Here is a 15,740-nt window from a genome sequence, read left to right as displayed (position 1 = left end):
ATTGCTTTTTATAGGGTGGGAGGAAAGGAAATGATTCACACCCCACACCCCACACCCCTCTCCCTCAGCAGAAATGGCCGGAGGAGGAGCCTGGCCCGGCTCTAGGGGACTTGGGGGTGGAGTCAAGGGTGGAGTCAAGGAAGTACTGGATGTCCTGCCAAAGACACATTCTTCAGAGATGTCTCACCCTAGTCTCCTCCCTCCTCCCTCCCCCACCCATGTCCACTCTCAAGGTAAATAGCTTGCTAGAGGTGGTGTGAGAGTGGGCAGCCTTTTCCATAACACAGATCCTCTCCCTGACCCCTACAATTCTGAGGTCCGAGTCCAGATCTCCACTTGTGGAAGCCAGACTTCCCAGGGGTCCCCATGCCTAGGAAGAGGGGAAGTGCAATAGAATTGAGCTTCTCTCCCTATTAGAAGCATCCCTCTCCCATCCCTGCACCTCTACAAGTCTGGCCGGGTAAGACCGTAAATAAAGGCCTGCAGAAACAGCTGAACTCAGTGACTACTGTTTCCTGAGCATGCACACACAGACACCCAGACACTGGGGAGGACCCCAGAGTTGCCTGAGGAGACAGGCCGTCTCTGCTCTGGCAGCTCCCTCACATCATACTGTTGCCTTGGGAAGCAGGCTTTCCCTGGGTTGGAAGTGGCTGAGAAGGAAGACTCCGGACAACATCTTGGGAGGACAGTGCATGAGGAAGGAGGCAAAAGAAAATGGGGGCAAAGGAAAGAAACTGACTTTAGTCCAGGGCGAGGAGTGAGGAAGGGGGTACAAGGAAAGCCCAGTCTTAGTGTCTCTGCTCAGTGTAAAGAGAAGGCGTCAGATGTGTTCCTCTCTTTGGTGAACCCCTAAGGGGATCAAAGACGCGGGGGGATCAGGGAAGTGGGACCTGAGCCCGCCCTGTAGATACTGAGGGCTGAAGGCGGAGCCCTGAGACCGAGGGAGGGGTGTGGTGAATAGCTGGGGCCCTCCCAGTGATTCCTGGAAGCTGAAGGCTGGGCGGTGGCCCCAGCTCAGCTGACTTCCCCGAAGTTCCTCCTCCCTCTTTGGGCCTCTGGGCTGTTGCCGGGCAGGTTTGGAGTTTGGCCTGAGCCTGAGAACCAATCACAGGTGGGGAATGCAGCCACAGCCCCTCTAAGGGCTCCCCCAGCTTCAGTAACTCCCTTCTCTTTCTTTTTTTTTTTTAGGATACATTTTAACATTTTATATTTTTTTAACATCTTTATTGGAGTATAATTGCTTTACAATGGTGTGTTAGTTTCTGCTTCACAACAAACCCTTCCCTTTCTGATAGCCCCCAGCTCCCTCATAGCCTCCAGCCTCTGACTGCTCAGGATGTGGGCTTTCATCTGGGGGGTTGCCCCCTTTCACCTCATTTTAAAGCCAGGATTCAGTGCAGCCCCTAAGGATTCTTTTCTCTGGTCACTGAAGTCAGTATTGGGGAGGGGGGTGTCAATGTGAAAGTCTTCAGGAAGGGAAACCTGACCCCAAGCACCCCTTTTCCTGGCCCCTTAGAGGGGAGTAGTGTGGCCAGATGCCTCTTTGATGACCTCTGAAACCCTCTGGAGGGCTGGGAGAGAGGAAGCTGCAACCCAAGGTCAGGGAGATGTGCTGGAGGGGCCCTTAGGTTTGGCGCCCTGGGTGGAATTTAGGGAAGAACTCAGAGGAACTGGACCCCTGAGAATTGAGGTGGGGGTGGGGTGGTGATAGGAACAATCTTGATGTGCACAAGAGAGATCAAGCGTGCAGAAGGCCAGCAAATTGCTAGGGCTTCTCGTTTCTCGGTGTTTGTTGGGGGAAGGGGATTGTGGTTCTGTGTCAGTGGACTTAGGGGTGAACTTGTGAGGTCTCAGTTCAGCTGGGTCAGAATTCCTCTCCCCTCCCCCCTCCCAGTTTCCCCAGGGTAATTACCCACCCAATTAAGCTTCAGCCTTCAGACTAAATTTAGCTTCTATACTTCCCCAACCAGGGGCCTCCCTGCAAGCAGGTGCTCACAGCTGCAGGGGTGAGTCTGAGGAGACCAGACCCACACTCTTCACTCATCCAGATTCAACCTCTGTGGTTAACTTAACTAGGAGTGAAGCAGAGCACAGGGCCCCAGGTGCTGACCTACAGCATGAGTGTCTCAACCTGAAGATACCCTCCCTCAGGAGCCCTTTAGGGGAGGATCTAGATAGACCTGGAGGGCGGCAGGAGGGCAGAGGGATGAGAGTGAGAACAAAATGCAAGGAGAAGGTCCCTTCCAGATTCTCTCCAACCAGATCCTCTTTCATTTCCTGTTTCCCCTTCTCCCCAGTTCTACAGAGACTTCATTTGAACTTAACACCCTTCCCCCACCAGAGTAAACTGAATCAGAGACCTCTCCTCTGCTTGAAGCATGGGGAATCATGCTAAAGAGTACCTCAATAGTTTGGAGGTGGAGTGGGGGCGTGGGTTCCTGCATTCCCACCCTCTCTCCGACCAGCATCCCTCAAATCCATCAGCTCTGGTTCTGGGAGTCAGGTGGGTGGGGAAGTTAGAGCGGAGGGGGCTTATCTGTCACAGGCAGATGATGAAGAGATGTCTGCTTTAAAGGGTGAGAGGCACCTTCTACAGGAAGTAGAAAGCCTCTGGAAAGTACCTAAGACTAAGTCAGTCAACAAGAGAGAGAAACAGTTTGGGTTAACCAAACTAGACAGCACAAATCTTCAATCTGACTTTGGGCTCCTTGACCCTGGAGACTGGGGGAAGCTCTAGAGGGGGTGTTTCATGGCTGAGGTCAGAAGGTAGAAAGGATTGGAGGGAGGAATGTGCAAAATTAGTCCAAAACAAGGTGTGCATGAGCCATAGCAGTCAGATGCTAGGAAACCAATCAGCCACACCAGCTGAAGGGGAGGCGCAGGGATGGCTAGGAACCAGATCAGAGCACTTTCTCAGCGAGCACCAGACAGCTGTCTTTGAATGTCCTGGGAAAGAACTTCAGTATTAGAGGAGAGATGGGTTCAATTTCAGCAATGTCCCAGCTTGGGGTTAGGATGTATGTGTATGTGTTGTACCCCTCTGAGCCTTGCCTGAATCTTTTTAAGAGACAGCTCTACAGAACTTTGAGTGAGGAGGAAAAGAAACTAGGGGTGAGAGGGTGGGGTTGCTCATAAAAAGAAGACTGTGTGTGTCCCTGGGATCCCTAGGCTAAAAGGCAAGAGGCCCTGCCCTTGATGGGAGGGGCAGAGTTAATCTGCTCTGGAACCAGACCCCCTCTTTCATCTCTTCCTCCCTCCCCTCACCTACTACTGATTCTTGGTTGCCTGCCTCTTTCATGACATCATAACACGCCTTTTTAGCTCTAGCAGAGGAGTGCGCAACCTTTTTCTCTTAAGGACCAGCCGTAAATATTTTCGGCTTTGCAGGGCATAGAATCTCTGTTGCAGCTACTTGACTACTGCTGTAGCACAGAAGCAGCCCTACACAATTTGTAAACAAATGGGCATGGCTGTGTTCCAACCAAACTTTATTTATGACACTGAAATCTTAATTTCACATAACTTTAAGGTGTCAACAAATATCTTTTTTCAACCATTTAAAAATGCAAAAACCATTCTTAGCTTTTGAGCCATACAGAAACAGGCAATAGGGCAGATTTGGCTGGCAGGGAGTTTACTTACCCCTGGGATTTCTTCCATCTGGTTGAACTCCCACAATGCCCAGCTGTGGAAAGTCCTGTTTGTGTCCCCTCTGCTTCAAAATACAGCTGTAGACCCTTTTAATTTAACATCCTATCTATTGACATCGGCTTCTTAGTGGTTTCTCCCTGGGAATTCAATGACTTGGACATGGCTGATAGAGTAAATCCTTAAGGGACGTTTCCCGAAATTCCTTAAAGCACTTTGTTTAGTGCTTTAAAGTAAAGCATTTGTATATATTCTCTCTTTGAATCTTCTCAATAATAAGATGGGGGAAGACAATTAAATCCAGTTTACAGGGGAGAAAATTAAGTCTAGTCTTTTAACTTTTAAAATTCTAATTCCTTTGATCTGCTATTCAATTTCATTCCCACAGAGCACCCTTTATCAAAATACTGAGTTCTTTGGGCCACAGTGATCTGGAAGTTGGATGGGATCAAGTGTTTTTGTTGTTTTCAAACGTCTTTCGTGACTTCTCTGCATTTTAGGAAAATCCTGTCTAAATTTCATTTTTCAACTCACAGTTTCAAGGAATTAAAAATCCTTTCAAACATATTCAGTGTTTAGGCCCCAGGAAATAATTAAAATAAATATACATGGTCTTTGTGTAAGGTACACACACTGTCATACAAACATAAGCTTATATATTACTAATTGAGTCACAGTTTTTTTCCCTAGAACTTTATCAAAGTTGTGTATTAATATGTTCTGGACTTAAAAGCAATGCAGCTGCATTTCTTTTTAAAATAACCTATTTCTGGGATTGCTTACCAAATCCTTCTTTTGTATTAGAGGTTTTCTTTCACTCAATAGTACCATGATGGATTGACATATCTATCCATCATGCTTCATGAGGGGGGAAAGGAAGATACAGAACCTCTATCCTGTTTCAGACCTGACCCCAACTATCAAACTTTGAAGTGAGAGAAAGAGGCAAAGAAGCAGGTAACCAACCACTCCCCCACCATTACCAAGCTCCTCTGTACAGCTGTTGTTCCTTAAAGCTGAAAACAAGCCACTTCATTTCAAAACACACACAGACAACCTCATTTCATTTCGACACGAAGTTGTTTCCCTCTTTCTGTTTCTCTACTTTGCCTCACGGAGGATTTCTGAGAAATGAAAAAATCACCTCCCACAGTCACAGTCTGCAGTTTTGTTTTTGGGTTTTTTTTTTTTTTTTTGGTATGATGAAGAGGAGAGACAGGAAAGGCGTACACTGGGCATACAGTATTAACCCAAAGCTTTACAAAGTAAGCAAAATGCCCTTCCCATAGCGCTTCGGCCGAAGTGGGCCCCACCTTACCTTAGATCTGGGCGTTCAGGGTCTAGAGATGGGTGGGAACCACTCCAGGCAACCTCAGGAATAGAGGTGTGAACTGAGGATGGAATGCATGAAAGATCTGGGCATAGAGATTCAGGAATAAAATGTTTATGAAACCAATGTTTCTTAGGGAAAACCCCTACCTCCCCCCCGACCCCAAATCTGAATACCTGAGTCATACCAGCCCTGGAGGGGTGTCTACGAAATGTGTAGGAAAATTTCTGAAACCAGCTCCTCCTATTAGACTAGAAAACGAACTGTTTTTAGGGGCACAGAATTGAAGGCGTTTCTTAATCAAAATAAAGTAGAAAACTCATCTAATTCAGGTAGAAACCCAACAGTTAAATACTCTTTGCCTTGTCTGCTTCCTTGGCTCTTTCCCCCCGCACACCTTGTTCCAGAATAACGTCAATAAACATACACATGTGACCACAGAGGGTGGGGGGAGGGGAGACCAAGTGGGGGTGGTGAAATTCTGAATGGAATGCAGCCCCAGCTAGCTAGGGGGCTGGGACTGAGACTTCGGGCCCTGTCTGTGGACTTATACAGGCAGAGAAGCCAAAACAATGAGCTCATGGGCAAGAATGCAGCCTGTGGGGAAGTCTGGGCAGTCAGAGCAAACTAGTTTTTTGAACCAGGATGCGAATAGCTGTAATTGAGTCTCCCACGGGAACAGGATTAGGGAGAGTGGAGCCATCATTCAGTATCTTAGGGTCCAGTTAAATAACTTTTGGGGGCTGTTCTTTATTAAATTCTGTTCTGCAGAGAGCATAGCAGTCTCGGGTCCATGTTCAAAAACCTGGTTCCTTTCCCTGACTATGTGAACTTGGGTGGGTGAAGATGGCTGGTGAGATGTGTGAGCGAACTTAGGTGATGCTCTTAAGACATCTTTATTCAAAGCAGGTCTGCCAATGCCAGCTCCTACACCAGGATCCAGTGATGGCTATGATCCTTAAGTTGTGTGTGTTCAGGGCTACCACTTTAACAAGACAGAGGAAACGGCCAATACAGTCTATCTTCTTTACTTCCCAAATAAACAGTCCACCCAGCTGTATTTATACCAAATTCAGACTTCTACGACCAAAGAGACATCTTTTTTTTCCTACCAGTGTTTTCCAATACTTTTATATAAGGCCCTAAATGGAAGAAACTGAAGAGATACTACCTTCACTGGCCATGTATGGTGAAGGGGAAGGAAGGCAGGGAGGGAAGATGAAATGAGAAGAAAAAAGATTATCTACACATCTCCCCCTTCTCCTACCCCCCACCAGAGGTTCCTTCTCAGCTCCATGCTTTTGTGCATGTTTCCTACTCATGTTAAGGTCCAACCTCAAATGTTTATTTTGAAGCCTTCTTGACCACCTTCTACTTCCAGAAGTTGTCCCACCCCTTGTCCTATAATATCTTTATTATATCCTAATTAATAATTGTATCCTAATTATTTTTGTCTGTTATCACTCCTATTAGACTGTGAGCTTTAACTTTGTGCTACAATTGCTTTCTTTCCATGGATTTGTTATGCATAAATTCTTCAGATGTATTTCCTAAAAACGAGGACATTTTCTTATATAACCACAATATAATTAACACACTCAAGAAATTTAACATTGATACAGTACTAACATATTGCCCATATTAAAATTTTCCCAATTGTTCCCAAGTCCTTTATAGCTTTTTTCATCCAGGATCCAATCAAAGATCACCCTGCATTTAGTTGTCATGTTTCTTTGAGTGTTCCCTGGTTGTTGTTTTTTTCCATTCTATACATAAAAGCTTACATCTGCTAACCCCAACCTCCCACTCCACCCTAGTCTTTTTTGATTGCGTTGAGGGTAAGAATTAGTCTTTTCATAACTCCAGCATCCAGAAGTGCATGGTGCATAGTAAGCAGTCCCCTGCCAGGTAATGGACAAATGAAGAAACTCAACAAACATTTGGCTGCCTTGAGCTCATTAAATGTCCCAGTTCATTGAAGTATTGAAACACTCTTAATAAACTAAAGTAACCCCTGAACAGGGGAAGAGGAGAGAAGGCAAAGTGGGTAAGAATACAGAAACCCAATGGCAGAGACAAGCCATGGAAATGGATACTTGGAAGGGGTAAAATCCAGAGTAGTATTCTTGGCCCAAACACATTTCCCAACAGTCAAGAACTATTATTCTATGCAGGTAAAGAAAGGAACTGCAAAAGAAAGACCAGGTATAGCGTGGGAACAAAAGCCTGCCCTATTTTTTTTTTTTTTTTTTTTTTTTAACCTCACAAGAATCATTAGTAAAGAACACAGAATTCCCTGAGAGGTCTGTTACATCCGCCTGCAGGCAGATTCCCAACTCCCAACTTTCCACATGCTTCACATAACTAAGATAACACTGTAACAACTTTGAAACTAAAGAAGTGGGACCGAGTTAAGCTTTCAAATCTTGAAACTGAGAAGCCTTTAAAGAGTGTGGGAGGGTTCCAGAAGACAAAGCTCTGTAATCATTGAAAAAGTAGGGCCAAAAAGAACTAGGATAAATTAAGACAGACTCAGCTGATCATCTTGAACTCCAGGAATTAATGGCCTGTGCTCTGGGCATCTGGCTGGAGCCATGCTACACACCAGTTGTACAAATTATTTCACTTTAACTTTGGTAAAACCCTCCAGCTGTCACAACTGCTTTAAGAAAAATGTTCTGAAACAGTCTGAAGCAAGAGCTAGCACTAAAGTAGCAAAACAGGAACTGAAAGAAAAAGTCTGGTTGTGTCAAATGAGGGGAAGTGTTGATTATTTTGACTCCCTCAGTGACTCATGTTACTGGTTACCATTTGACCCAAGTTTTTAAGGTGTTAAACTAAGGAATATTGCCACAGAAATAGCTTCACATCACAACAGGGCAATGGGAGCAATAGTATTTGCACAGCAGAACTTGACTCTGACCACGATTTGGGCGCTCCTGTCCTGTGCTACTCTCCCTCCACACCTGTTCGGGAGTTCATTTGTACAAAACAGCTTTCTTTGTAATGAGAAAAAACTGCCATCTTCTGGTAGTTAGGCTCCAGAAAAAGAGGGGCTGCCAAACAGAAATGCACAAAACCTGAAGGGGGAAAAGCGCAGAATCCTGTTTGCATGATTAGCATTTGGTGCTCAGGGCTTAAAACCAATATGCAAACCTCATATTTGCACATTTCCATGGTGATTCCCCTCCCTTTCAAGGTAGCTGAAAATAAAGACAGGATAGGGCTTCTGAAATTGACTTGCTTATTCTCACCTCCTTTTTGGGAGGAAAGGGGAAAGGCACTTAAAGATTAGTACCAACAACCTTATGGAAACTTAACTTTGGGTGTTAATTCTTCTAGCTCCTTTACTCACCTCAAAAGGTTGAGTGAGATAGGGAGATACAATAACTGTTGTAGTGAACCCTCTTACCCCCAAGTTATACCAACATTTGGTGACTAAAAGAAATGGGGATGGGGATTATGATTTTTGTATTAAAATATACTGCTGTACTTTTGAACTACTCCAAAGTACAACAGTAATACATGTAATTAAAAGCCCGGGACTTCCCTGCTGGTCCAGTGGTGAAGACTGCGCTTCCAATGCAGGGGGTGCAGGTTTGATTCCTGGTCAGGGAACTAAGATCCCACATGCCGTGCGGCATGGCCAAAAAAATATTTTAAAAAAAGCCCAACAGCTCTAATTTGAATGAAAGAAGGGGTTATTCTGAATGGAACTGACCTTTGCTCTAAGGCAAATCAGTTTTATGGGGCTTTTGCTGGTTAATTCACCTATACCTGTTTGTTCAGCTAACTTCCCTCAGATGCTTGCCTAAGAGGGGGAAGGAAAACAGGCATTGATTAGAAAACACCCATACCACACCTTGCATTTGAATAAAAGATTTATTATTTTCGTCTCAGGAAAAACAGGAAGTTAGGGAAACACACTACATTTTACAGCCCACATTAGTTTGTAGTTGGTCCTAACCCTTCCTGGCACAGATGTCAACAGCATTAGCTGTTTTAACCAGAACCAAGGTGTTCACCCCAAACAGAATGTACATAGACGACACTAGAGGACTGCAGGGTTTTCCCTGAGAGAAGCATCAGACAGACAGAAGTTGCTGAGAGAGCCATCTTTCCAGGCAGCCCCTCTCTTTCTATTTTGGAAGATTTGCCTGAACTACGCAGCTAGTCAGCACTTGAAACATGTGCCTCTTCTCCCTACAGAATCACCCACCCTGCCCCGAAGCACTTGGGCTCCCTAAGCCCTCACAGCCTCTGACCCAAAATAGCAACTGAAGATTCTCATCTACATTTCAGCAGTCACACCTAGTAAATTGGGAAGTGGGGCCCCTAAACTCCATCAAGCTACAGCTCTGTGCTTATTTCCATAACTGGCTATGGGGAGACAGGCCTTTTTAGTCACCTTAACTAGATCTTAAGATTAATTAACTATATAAAGTGCTTTTAGGTCCTTAGAGATAGACATGATATAAATAAGTGGTTTATGATCAAGAATGATAAATACACAGATAAAAATAGCTCTAGCTAGATGACCTTAAGGCTTGGAGATGGGCGGGCAGGGCAATTGTTCCCTAATTACATTCTTAGTCATTTTATTCATGCCTATTTTTGTCTGGAGTCCACATACTAAAGGTCACATTCAGAAGCTAAAGGTTTCAAAATGACCCTGGTTCCACTATAAAAGTTTTCTCCAGTTTACTAGTAGCTTTTATATAACTCTGAGGTTTAACAGAGCCCATCAATTTCTATAATTTTAAGTGAGCATATTCAAATGCAAAAGAACCTAGAGAAAGTCACCTAAGATATCATCCCCTCCTCTGAAAATCCCTAAGGGGATTTTGAAAATTTCTCCCCAAAGACAGGATTAAGCAACAACCAATAAGATACTAGTCCAAGGAAAAGGGACTCTTCTCACCTCGTCACTGTTACTGTCAGCACCCATTGTACTGCCACCTCCTAAGGATAAAATTCAAGAAGGATGAAGGTCTGTGGACTCCTTGGGCGGTCACTTAGGTTCCTAGTGCCAAAAACTAAAAGGGCTAGTAAGAGTTCAGGGATGGCAAGGTAAATTTGTAGGAACTATAAATATCTGTAGAGGGAGCCGAACAAGCAGCAAATATTTCAAGGAAGGATAGGAAATAAACAGTAAGTTTGATAAAACATCAAGTCTGAAGTCCATAGAGATGCCAATGCAAAAATCTGAAACAAGTTTGAGAATCATTAATAGAAATGAAATAAGTATTCGTTTTATTAACTCACTAGGCTTAGACCTGTGTTTAACAAGCAAGCCTAGTAATAGCACCATGGTTAGACTATAGCCTGCTTTTCCAAGCCATCATTGTACAATTTATTAACAAGGGATCAAATGTCTCTCATCCACCCAATGTGCTCTTTTTATACATACTCCTAATAAGTCCCATTTGGAACAGCTGAAAATCTTTCAGCAAAAGCTTTGAAGATGAGCTCATGAACTCAGTTAAAATTTCACCGGTTAAATTAAGACAAATGGAAGGAACTCAAATGAGTAGTTGCCCAATCAGAGCCCATTATTTCTAAGTCATCAGCCTGTGTGCCCCGCCCCCCCAATAAATCCTTAAAACCTTGACTCAATTATTGAAAACCCACATGTAACAAAGTGAAAGGATTAATTTCCATTCCTCAATTTCTCAGCCCCAGGTTAAAAAAAAAACCAAAAAAACCCCAAACAGGTATTTAAGAAATACTTACCAAAATCAGATAGGAAAATTAAAGCCTGCATAGTTATGAATCAGAATTGTTGTACTACAACCAGGTTGCATACAATTACATCAGTTGGTTCTGTATACAATCTAGAACTGACTAACACAAAATTTAGAATAGAAAAAGCTATAAGAAACAGGTTCCTAACTACAGAAGTTGTAAATTTCAAAAGGGTATGAAAAAACTAATGTAATTTCAGACTTTTCTCCCTTTACATTTCAAACAGATGTTCTGTAAAAATATATACAATTTTTACAGACGATTACAAGTTTTTGTCTTAAAAACAGGATATTCCAGATTTGTAATTGAGCCTTAAGTCAAGTATTCTTGGCCATGACACTAGGCTAATAAACTAGGAATCACTCAAACCAAGCCAAAGTAGAACAGGTATAAACATCCTGAGCATTGGACTTTCTATTCAAGAAGCACATCTAGGAAAGCTAATTATAGAGGATAAAGCTTCCCTTCACACTCTGTTGTACAGTGTTGAGGCTTCTAGTCATAGGTTCTATTACTTGTAGCTTAAAATCCATTTTACACATGATGCTGGCATTGTTAGTGCTTCTATTTTAACACTATAGAAGTTAATGGATTCAGTGAGCATATTTAATGAACTCTATGACTAGCCTGGCTACTGGCCACTTTCCTGTTCTAGGCAAGGTAATTAAAGTCTCTCCACCCTACCGTCTTCACTAAATCTAAAAGTCCTCCTCCGTGGCCTCCCAAAGTTTGCCTGTTGCTGAAACAGAATTCTGCTTCTTTCAGACAGTGACTTTTCAAGAGAGACTACTTTTCCCATGTATTTATTCCTGTTAGCCATAAGCCTCCTGCCGCTTGCTTTTCTCCGTTGCTGGAGTAGAACTCCTGGAGGTTATGGCCTGCACAGCTTGAAGTCCAACTTCATAAATACATCTGATTTCACAGCAGGCGTATGTGGTTTTGGTGGCTGGAGTTGGTTAAGAGTCAATTATTGCACTTAAAAGGCTATCTTATTAGATACGCCAAACCAGCTCCTACTCCGGCAACACCTGCAAAAGCCAGCAGCACATTTCTGATGCCGCCTTCTAGGTCCTCTACATGGAAGAAGTCCACAAACCCATCCTAGAAAACAAACAAAAAGCACAGTTTCAAGTATGGGCTTCCACTGGCTTAAAAACACTATTTACAAAGAAAAGATGAATTAAAATATCTAAGGTTCCCCCCCCCCAAATGCAATGACGAACCAATTATTATTTATCCCCAGACTGCAAAGGAGACACATTATGCAATTAAAAGGGAGGTGGGGCACGCTCAAAAATGTATTTGCTATCACGCCCAGGTGATTCTTATTTCTTAACCAGTAAAACAGCTTACAGAAAACCAAGATTTTTTTTTTTTTTTTTTTTTTTTTTTTGCAGCACACGGGCCTCTCACTGTTGTGGCCTCTCCCGTTGCGCAGCACAGGCTCCGGACGCGCAGGCTCAGCGGCCATGGCTCACGGGCCCAGCCGCTCCGTGGCATGTGGATCTTCCCGGACCGGGGCACGAACCCGCGGCCCCTGCATCGGCAGGCGGACTCTCAACCACTGCGCCACCAGGGAAGCCCCAAACCCAGGATTTTTGATACAACAATTCAAGACAGTCATACCATCTCTAAGGACCAACTACTTAAATCAACATCAAGCAACCAGAGGTCCAAAGTTAGAGCCTTGAAAACCAAGTTGTGCATCTTAAAAACCTTTAGCTATCCCCTCTTTCTCTATAAAATCCTCCATTTCATTTCCACTCCAAGTCCCCTCCTCAACCTTAAAGCAAACTTACCCAGCCTCTTTGTTTGACTAGCCAGTCTCGTTTTGTCCTTACGAGAACATCTGTGATGCTTTCTGCTAATGGTTCGATGCAGCTTTCTTGGTTTATACTCTTCAAGTGTTTGGCCACAAAGGCACCAAAAGAGATGAGAGTCACAATCCTGCCCCAGTTTGTTACTCCGTCACTGAAAACATGGACCATCACTCGAGACAAAGATTTGACATCGTCTTCGTTTTTGATGTCCAGTTTCCGAAGCATGCCTGAGAGGAAGAAAAGCATGCAGGTTCTCACGGCCTCTTTGTCTAAACCAGGGCACGATTCGCCTGCCCACCCACGGCGGGGGAAATCGCTATTCGGGCTCTATAGAACTCAGGCTGATCCCACTTGAAAATTGACATCCCACCCTTTCCGGGCTTTGAGCAGAGCTGCCATTTCCAAAAGAATCAAGTGGGTGGAAACAATGACTCACGGCCAGAATATTCTGGTTTCAGAAATAGGATGAGAGTCGTTTCAACACTGACTCGTTTCGGTTTCCACCCACCAAAGGTGGGTGAGTCCAAAGAGCTGAAAAAAGGCAGCGCGGCCTTCGCGAATAACCCCCTTACCTTGGAAGGCCGTCTCGTGGTTCCGTTGCACACCGTCCCCGACCCGTCGCAGGGTCTCTAACGCTTTCCGGCTGGCGGCCCCAGACCCGCCCAGTGGCTTCGCGTCCTTGGTGCCGGTTGCCTGCTCCCGGAGGTATCGAGAGATAATCTCCAGGGACTGCCGGTACAACTCGTCCTCCTCCTCCTCTGCTGGGGGCGGCGTCGAGGGGAGTGAGCCGTCCTTGCCCGGGCTGTTACTGGCCTCGCCGACCAATTCCAGCAAAGGCAGGACGGACGGCCGCTTCCCTAGAGGCTCCGGCTCGCACCCGTCCAGCTCCTCTTCGGGCGACATGATGGCGTCGGAGACCGAGGATTCCATCTCTTCGGGCGGCGAGGCGCGGCGGGTGGGCGCGAAGAACAGCAGCCTGGCGCGGGTCGCGGTGACGTCGGGGCCCTCAGCGCCAATGGGCGAGGGCCGCGCGACCCTCCGGGCGTCGGGCGCGAGAGTGGCCGGGGGGCTCGGGCCGGCGCTTCCGCCAATCACCTCGCCGGCTTCCCCTCCCCCTACCTCTCGCCCGGCCGTGGCCTCCTTTCCTGCAGCCAAAAGCCGCCTTCCCGGAGCGGAGGCGCCGCTGCCGCTATCCGGTCCCAATCCGGCCCCCCCACAGTAGAGGTTGAGTCCGATCACTGCGTTTCTCTTGAGGCCGAACATCTCAAACCGCCGCCGCCGCCTACTGAGAAAAATGGGGGAGACCCCTGCAGCTATCTTGAAGAGCGGAAGTAACGACTGAGAGAGGCGCTCCTAGATCACGGTTTTAGGGCCCAGTCCTACGCAATGGCGTCAGCAACTCTTAAAAAAAAATCATATCCTTAGATGGTGAAAAGGGCGGAATCTTCCGGAGGGTTGCGCACGACACCTAACCAGCGGGTTAGGGCAGGGGCGGGGCCTGGGGCAGGGCGGGGCTTCCGGCTCTCCGGAGCCTCTCGCGGCCGGTTACGTAACGGCGGCTCAGGCGCTTGGGCTGGTGGGTACGGTCTCTTGCCGCGGGCTCACCTGGGCCTGCTAATAATGGATCTCTCTGGACTTCCCTGAACCCTGATTTGCGAGCCCCTGCTGTTGTTTTTGTGCCAGAGGTTTTTTTCCCACACCAAAGTCTTAACCATCTAGTCTCTCAGACTTTGAGGAAAGGGAATGAGTAAATTCTGTCGCGGATGGGGAACAACAGTCTTAGATAATACGGATAAATAAGAGGGCACTGTTTGGAACCTGTAGTTATTTTGCACATCTTCAGCTCTTTGGAAATGGGGACGCTCCATGGACTGCCCTATAGAATCATTTTATGTAAGTTGAAAAAACGAAATTGTTCTGCTCCACCTAAATTTTATTCCTGTCTCCCTGTTTGCTTTCTCCCATTCCCCATCTCTACCCTCTGGTGCTATTTACATACAAGCCTTGCTCTGTCAGCACCTCTTCTGAGACATTTGACTCTAGCGGTCAACCCCTTGAGGACAAGGATCCTGGTATATACCGTATGTATGAATTAACATTAATTGAAGCAACCTCTTTTTTTTAAAAGACCTGTAAAAATAATAATAGCTAAAATTCAAGAGCAAAATATTTGAGGGACATAAGCAGGAAAGGTGAGCAAGGTTCCTATTCCTGAAAATATCAATTTAGTAAGGAAATAGGGCATCCATACCACACAATTATGTATTTGGGCAAGACCTAGAACCATGGAGATTTATATGTGGCAGAGAGGATGGAGAGAAACATCTTGTGGCTGTAGTGAATAAGACATGGTTTCTCTATTTAAGGAACTTCCAGTCTTGCACAGCAACTAACCATAATGTGAGATGGAATTTATGCTCTATAGGAGGCATCAACAACTTAATATTGGAGTTGTGAGGTTGGAAAATTCACTTTGGGCTAGGAGAGCTAGAGGAAGAAGACTTTATGGAAGAGGTAGCTTTTTCTGCTTTGCTTTCTAGAATGCGATTTTATCAAGGGGAGAGAGGTTGAGCAAATTTGCATGCAAAAGCATTTTCTTCAGAGGCTGAAAAAAGAAATGCATTGCAGGTTTCACCTTAATTATAGCCAGAAATCTCAAGTGCTCAGTAATCCTATTGCATTTCCTTAATCAACTCACTCTCCTGTGATCCAAGGTGACTAGTGCACATCATCTCTTCTATCCTTAAGCCTCCATAATTCCCTCCTCCCTTCCTCACTCTCAGCTGTTAACTTACTTCACTGAGAAAATGGAAGCAATCAGAAGAGAAAAACTTCATTTCTCACCACCAAATCTACTAATTTACTCCTTCTGTTTCCATCCTTTCTGCTATTCCTGCAGTTAAAATGATTGAACCTTCTCTGCTATCTCAGATCAACCTCTTGTGCACTGGATCCCATCTTCTTTGCCTACTCAAGTACTTGCAGTTATCCCTTGCATCATCACTTTCTCTCTCCCTATGGAATCATTTCATCAATCAGCATACAAACTTGATATTCTCTCTCACATCTTTAGAAAGCCTTCCCTAGAACCTAAATTCTTTTTTTCTTTCTGGCCGCACTGCACGGCATGCGGGACCTTAGTTCCCCAACCAGGGATCGAACCTGTGCCCCCTGCAGTGGAAGCGCAGATTCTT

The 15,740-nt window shown here is 45.2% G+C and overlaps 1 protein-coding gene across 2 annotated transcripts; it reads right to left on the bottom strand.

Annotated features, from left to right (window-relative positions):
* Window positions 1–8,844: 8,844 nt before the first annotated feature.
* Window positions 8,845–13,869, bottom strand: MCL1 (MCL1 apoptosis regulator, BCL2 family member). 2 transcript variants are annotated; one of them, XM_082834684.1, is made up of 3 exons: window positions 13,119–13,869; window positions 12,526–12,773; window positions 8,845–11,827 (listed from the first exon to the last, which is right to left on the bottom strand). In XM_082834684.1, the coding sequence occupies exons 1-3, from the start codon at window positions 13,807–13,809 to the stop codon at window positions 11,711–11,713; spliced, it is 1,056 nt and encodes a 351-aa protein (XP_082690810.1). In that variant the 5' UTR covers window positions 13,810–13,869; the 3' UTR covers window positions 8,845–11,710. The 2 variants fall into 2 exon arrangements, with proteins under 2 accessions (XP_082690810.1, XP_082690811.1); XM_082834685.1 differs by lacking the exon at window positions 12,526–12,773.
* Between the last annotated feature and the right edge of the window lie 1,871 nt (window positions 13,870–15,740).

This window comes from Leucopleurus acutus, assembly GCF_964270905.1.
Source record: "Leucopleurus acutus genome assembly, chromosome: 2".
Taxonomy (NCBI): Eukaryota; Metazoa; Chordata; class Mammalia; order Artiodactyla; family Delphinidae; genus Leucopleurus; species Leucopleurus acutus.
The sequence above is the reverse complement of the archived record's forward strand: the minus strand, read 5'-3'. Positions and strand labels throughout refer to the sequence as shown.

Bases quoted from the DNA above. Each gene is read 5' to 3' on its own strand.
- MCL1 (XM_082834684.1), bottom strand. From the start codon at position 13,809: ATGTTCGGCCTCAAGAGAAACGCAGTGATCGGACTCAACCTCTACTGT. The intron at 12,774-13,118 runs GTAAGGGGGTTA...TCTTCCTCTCAG, and splicing joins CCACGAGACGGCCTTCCAAG to GCATGCTTCGGAAACTGGAC. The intron at 11,828-12,525 runs GTAAGTTTGCTT...TTTGTTTTCTAG, and splicing joins TAGTCAAACAAAGAGGCTGG to GATGGGTTTGTGGACTTCTT.